The sequence below is a fragment of the Portunus trituberculatus genome, chromosome 41 (genome assembly GCF_017591435.1).
Source record: "Portunus trituberculatus isolate SZX2019 chromosome 41, ASM1759143v1, whole genome shotgun sequence".
Lineage (NCBI taxonomy): Eukaryota > Metazoa > Arthropoda > Malacostraca > Decapoda > Portunidae > Portunus > Portunus trituberculatus.
The window spans coordinates 40,450,282-40,457,781 of NC_059295.1; the positions used below are offsets into that span (position 1 = coordinate 40,450,282).

General features: G+C 31.4%; 1 protein-coding gene across 2 annotated transcripts in view; it reads left to right on the top strand.

Annotated features, from left to right (window-relative positions):
• Positions 1 to 7,500, top strand: part of LOC123516982 — a 25,064-nt gene that overhangs the window by 10,893 nt on the left and 6,671 nt on the right. For both annotated transcript variants that reach the window (XM_045276786.1, XM_045276787.1), the window contains exons 10-13: positions 3,032 to 3,160; positions 3,622 to 3,837; positions 6,194 to 6,310; positions 7,102 to 7,292. In XM_045276786.1, coding sequence (XP_045132721.1) covers positions 3,032 to 3,160; positions 3,622 to 3,837; positions 6,194 to 6,310; positions 7,102 to 7,292 — 653 coding nt within the window. The remainder of the gene's footprint in view (positions 1 to 3,031; positions 3,161 to 3,621; positions 3,838 to 6,193; positions 6,311 to 7,101; positions 7,293 to 7,500) is intronic.

Below are 7,500 nucleotides of genomic sequence, written 5' to 3' on the forward strand. Positions count from 1 at the left end.
CAAATGAGTTCGAATGTGTCTTAATAGTTGATACTTCTCTCTTTGAAAGTATTTAATTCATAGGAAGACGGAATACAGACGCAGGAAAGGAGTTCCAGAGTTTACCAGTGGAAGTAAAATGGACGTACTTTTTGTTATAATAAAGTTTTATGACGAGTTTCAGCCACACATTTTGTACGTTACCAGGATGCGGGAGCTAACAAATAGGAGCAGTACTTCTTACTTCGAAGGCAGACTCTTACCAAACTGATGACCTGCCAGTGTACTATGTAGGACTTATGTTCAGAATGCCAGCTTACAACTTATGGATCAGTATTATAAATTTTTTAGATGCTTAGCAAATGTGAAAAAAAAAATTACTGTATTATAATGCTTCATTGGATTAAATTCTAGTAAGAAATACATCGAAAAGCCTTCTATAATAGTAATAATAATAATAATAATAATAATAATAATAATAATAATAATGATAATAATAATAAAACAATAGCTAATATTACACTTCCTCTGTGAAAATCTTTTCATCGGCAACTCACTATATCAGGGGAAACAGGACGACAGGAAAACTCAATGCGGTAAGAAGAGCTCAGCGCTGTCGGTTCATATATTTGAATATTATTATTAGTATAATTATGGAAACATTCACAATAAATGTATTTAAGGAAGAAACACTGAATTCTATCATGTGAAGTGGGAATAAGGTCTAAGACTGCAATGTACGACATTTCTCAGCCACACGACACACGCATCTCTCTCTCTCTCTCTCTCTCTCTCCACCACAACCATTAAAGTATCAGAAGGTGACAAGCAAGGGTGAAAAGCCTCCTCTCCATCTCCATCTTCACACACACACAAACACACACACCCGGTAGCTCAGCATAGTGTAGTGGTTAGCACGCTCGACTCACAATCGAGAAGCCCGGGTTCGAGTCCCGGTAAGCGGCGAGGCAAATGGGCAAGCCTCTTAATGTGTGGCCCCTGTTCACCTAGCAGTAAATAGGTACGGGATGTAACTCGAGGGGTTGTGGCCTCGCTTTCCCGGTGTATGGAGCGTGTTGTGGTCTCAGTCCTACCCGAAGATCGGTCTCTGAGCTCTGAACTCGCTCCGTAATGGGGAAGACTGGCTGGGTGACCAGCAGGCGACCGAGGTGAATCAGTGGTTAGAGCGCTGGCTTCACAAGCCAGAGGATCGGGGTTCGATTCCCTGGCCGGGTGGAGATATTTGGGTGTGTCTCCTTTCACGTGTAGCCCCTGTTCACCTAGCAGTGAGTAGGTACGGGATGTAAATCGAGGAGTTGTGACCTTGTTGTCCCGGTGTGTGGTGTGTGCCTGGTCTCAGGCCTATCCGAAGATCGGAAATGATGAGCTCTGAGCTCGTTCCGTAGGGTAACGTCTGGCTGTCTCGTCAGAGACTGCAGCAGATCAAACAGTGAAACACACACACACATAGACACACACACACATCTGTCCTTACTAAGTTTCTAACATTCCACCATTCACAGTTAGCTATTTATTTACTATGTATTTGTACTTCATAGTCACTATTTAAAATTTGCCTTCTCCTCCTGTCCTTTCCCTAAATTCTAGACACATTACGTTGTGTAAGTTTGAAGGGAAATGAATACGTGATATTATTTGCTTTAGTTTTACTAGATAATTTATTAGACACACATCAGTAAATTTACTCCACATTTCTAAGCTCTGTCTGAACTCTTAAGTCTGTAAGCACTAGGCAGTACTCTGCGAGTCTGTGACTACGTGTCTATATATTACTCTATAATACGTATATCGGTTGTGCAATGCATAAAACACATCCGCATCCACACATCCTCTGTAGAGTGCAGATGCGGATGTGGATATATGTTTCACCACAAGTGCGGATGCGGAGGCGGAAGCGGATGTTCAGTTTATCACAACTACGGATGCGGATGTGGATGCGGATGTGAAATAACATGCGGATGTTCCGCGGATGCGGATATCCGATACATCTCTAATATATATATATATATATATATATATATATATATATATATATATATATATATATATATATATATATATATATATATATATACACACACACACAGTATATATATCATTATTATATATATATATATATATATATATATATATATATATATATATATATATATATATATATATATATATATATATATATATATATATATATATATATATACACACACACACACACACACACATATATATATATATATATATATATATATATATATATATATATATATATATATATATATATATATATATATATATATATATACACACACACACAGTATATATATCATTATTATATATATATATATATATATATATATATATATATATATATATATATATATATATATATATATATATATATATATATATATATATACACACACACACACACACACACACACACACATATATATATATATATATATATATATATATATATATATATATATATATATATATATATATATATATATATATATATATATATATATATATATATACACACAGTATATATATCATTATTATATATATATATATATATATATATATATATATATATATATATATATATATATATATATATATATATATATATATATATATATATATATATATATATATATATATATATATATATATATATATATATATATATATATATATATATATATATATATATATATATATATATATATATATATATATATATATATATATATATATATATATATATATATATATATATATATATATATATATATATATATATATATATATATATATATATATATATATATATATATATATATATATATATATATATATATATATATATATATATATATATATATATATATATATATATATATATATATATATATATATATATATATATATATATATATATATATCTTTATGGTATGCAAGAAATGGGTATTTATATTAAATTCTGACAAAAAAAAAATCTTTGGGCTGCCATGCTTTCCACCAGGGTGTGAATATTCAGTTTGGCTCCTACACCTGGTTCAACATATCGGCTCATGATGCAGATAATTTCATGGCGCTTGGACAAGATCACACCTGGCAAGGTGGGATGGAAGGTCTGGTACACACATTGATGGTAAGCCTGGCCATGATATATTCATAAACAACAATTAATGTAATGATGTTGAAAATATTATTAACAGTAGCAATAATACATAATAGTTTTACTGTATTAGTGCATCATACTACTGGAATTGTAAGTGGCATTTAAAAGTGGCAGCATCACTGTGCAGTGGCGTAGAACATCCTTGCCATTTTGCTTAGTATATGTACTTGTATTATAGTATCTGCATATACTGCACTGTAACATATTGTCTGTTGGTGTAATTTTGATAATTATATATACACATTGACTTTCATAGATGGCAGGAGGTGTACTGAAGTTAAGATTTGCCTCTGTTAATTGTTTTTTTTACTTTCAAACACATCAGGCATTCTGATTATAATTGTCATTCTCTATATTGTATAAAAAAATATTTTATTTGCCTTTTCATTCTGCAAGAATAACTTTGAGCTTATTTTATTTCACTATGATAGAACAAGGTACCCAAAGGGCAGGTAAGAATGCTGAACCCTGTCTGCAAGGTGTATTGGGACCTTCCTGATGGACTTCATACCCTGGTGGTGACTGCAGATGGGTCTTCCTACCTTGCTGACCACGTGCTAATAATGCTTCCACTGGGTGTGCTGCGAGAGCGACACAGCCACACCTTTGAACCACCACTCCCTACTAGCTTATCAAGAGCATTAACAGTGAGTCTATTTACCTCTTGTATATTCACAATCTGTGTGGGGCTTTCCTAACTTATATTTCATTCTTATCTTTCTAAAGAATTTCTCTTAATCTCATGGATATTACTTGGTCATACCATGTCTGCTCCTAAACCATTCTAAATCTCAGTGCTTTTATTTATGGATCAAAATGTTTTTTATATTCCTTCATTACCTTGTCTCATTCTATCACCATCCCTCATCAGAAAATTATGTATATTACTTCATTCTCTATTGGTCTATTTGTATTTGTTTCTGCCATATCTACCAAAAACTTCCACATAGAGATACCTGTTATAAGATTACAAAAGGCAAAAGACAACAGACACCCATCTCACAAAAGGATAACTAGGAAAAAAAAAAAAAAATCAGTATAACCTCAGTAAGATAAGAAAAAATTCATGAAGTTATGATTTAGGAGGATCTGCCGCCTAGTGCCTTATGGTTCATAGGACTAAAACATCACCTAAACATTTATTAGTTCATCCTACAATTTGACACTACAGTTGAGCGGAATTGGTATCAGATGGTTCTTATTTGCGGAAATTAAATTAATGTTTAAAAAGGGAACCATCACAATATAGTGGAGACTCAATACTCGAACTTAATTTGTTCCAAATGGCTGTTCAAGTATTAGAAAGTTCAACTATTGACACCCATAAATCAGGTAATTTGTTCCAATCATAGCAAAACCTAAAGTTTATATAAATTTCAATGTAATTTTTTTTTTTTTTTTTTTTTTACAATTTTGACTTGTACATACTGTAAGTGAAGGCTGGTGATGGATAACTAAGAAGAGGAGGGGAGAAGGTGTGGAGGAGGAGGAAGGTCGCTGGAGGACGAGTTATCATCCATGAAAACGTCTTTGTAACTTTTCTCCGGGTGTGATTCCTGTGAATCCACTAATGGAGTGCTGTGGCTCACTAACACTTTCACTCTCACCAGATTCCTTATTTTCATCACTTATAAACCTCTTAGGTGCCATCGTAAGTTTCTAAATGGAAAACTACTGACAGAACGCAGAAGAATGTTGTTTTTCTCTAAACTGCTGTAGGACTAGGGATGCACGATGGCATCCAGTATACCGGTATCACGGTTATACTGGAAATGACAGAGCTTTGTATTCGACCAAATGTACGGCCATTTGATTACCACATATTTTCACCACTAATAAGCCTTTGGTGTTAATGTAAGTTTATAAATGAAAAACTAGATAGAATGCAGCAGCACTAGTCACAACTGGCAGAGGGAGAAGGGAGACACCAGGGAGTCTTTACAATCACAGGTGTGGACGTTCGACTATTAGGTATTTTTTCCAGTACTAAATCTAACTTTTGTGTTCGAGTATTGAGAAGATCGAATATTTAGAGGTTCAAGTATTGAGTCTCTACTGTACTTGTGAGTTAGACACTAATACTGTTGAGTGGAAAATGAAACAGATTGCAATTGGTACCTTCATAAACATCAGCAATCCTCACTTGGAAGAGACCAGCCAGCACTAGTATTCCCAATTCCTTTGTTCAAGTTCCCTTATCATTTTAAAGTTAATTAGTATTGAACATTTCTCTTCTTTATCCCACATAACAGGTAAATTAATTTTCTGTAGCTTTTCTTCATAAACCTATTCTTTTTATATATAGTGTACTTCTGTAGATATCTTTATGCTGAAATGAACAATGTTCTTGATGCAATAATGATGCCTTGCAGTCTGGAAACCATTCTTCCTATTTTAAAGTTTATATATATATATATATATATATATATATATATATATATATATATATATATATATATATATATATATATATATATATATATATATATATATATATATATATATATATATATATGCTGCAACTTGCTACTCACAATACAGAAAGAGCCTGGAGTGAAGTTTGATTAATTTTTGAAGGTTGAAGATATGGCAAAATTTTGCTATATATATATATATATATATATATATATATATATATATATATATATATATATATATATATATATATATATATATATATATATATATATATATATATATATATATATATATATATATATATATATATATATATATATATATATATATATATATATATATATATATATATATATATATATATATATATATATATATATATATATATATATATATATATATATATATATATATATATATATATATATATATATATATATATATATATATATATATATATATATATATATATATATATATATATATATATATATATATATTTGCCTAATTCTGTCTGCTCTTATTTACCTCTCTCTCTCTCTCTCTCTCTCTCTCTCTCTCTCTCTCTCTCTCTGTTACATGCAGTTGGTGGAGCCTGGAACAGTCAACCAAATCAACCTTGGATGGGCCTCACCATGGTGGGGCAGTGGACCTTTCCATATGGATGTCTTCTGGAATAACAATGATTTTCCCCCAGAAATGGTAACTCTAAAATTTATTAGCAGCATTTTTTTTTCTTAATCAATCAGAAATATTTTCAGAGAAGTCATCACTTTATTTTTTAGAAACAATGTTACAGTTTACTACTAATTTCTGCTAATATGTAGTACCATATCAATGTAGCTGATTCTTTACATATTTTTTCAGCTATGGTATTAGTGTCAGGTCATTGGAGACACCACAGATTCCTTTAAATAAATGTTGGTGTACTACACCTTCCCAACAAAAAACACTATGAAATTCAGGATTCATATGTGATTGAAAGTTATGTTAAAAACATTATGATATATTGGTATACTTCTGTGCAAACAGAAAATAGTGTTCTTCACTGTAATGAAGAGAGTGAATTATGGTTTGTATACATCATGTGGATCACCTGCCAGATTGGAAGAGCTATTCATTTCCATTACCTCACTAAGCTTTTCAGCATCTTCACATGATAACTGTAACATTCATTACTAAAACAGCATCAGACACTGGTTGATATTCAGAAGAATAAAAAGTGGGTACTCTAAAAATAAATGACTATCAGAAATTAAATTATATGGTCAATGTGGAGCTAGAGATATTGTTTTGAGCTGTGATACTGCTAACATATTTCTGACTGATTGCAGACTCTCAGATTCATGAATATAATGGAATTTGTAGACAGTACATGTAAAACATGTACTGTCTACAAATTCCATAAACTCACTTAACAGCTATCCTTTTTTCTATTCTTATTAGTGCTCACTGGTCATGTATGTCTCATGAATTCCTTGAATCACATTTAGGATTGGGTATCCAATATAGTGCAAGTGAAGGGCATATATCACCACCTTGCTATGCTGCAAATGAAAGTGACAGGAGAGGCTTCATTCATTATGGAGAGATTGGATCCAGAAACTATTATCTCCCATCTCATCACCTTCCTGCGTGCTACCAACAAGAACAGTATTGTACCTCTGCCACTCTTTTTCCACAGGTCTGAATATTTTAATACACATTCATGTGCAGTATATATTGCTCAATATGATGTAGAATAATAGATGGTATAGTAAAAATTTCTTAGTTAAAAATCACTCACAGCATCTATCAGTGTGAAGATAAAGCATTAAAGAGACCTAGTAAAAACTTCTTATTATAAAAACATCTATGGCCATCCCCTGCAATGAGTAAGTTGTTCGTTCTCT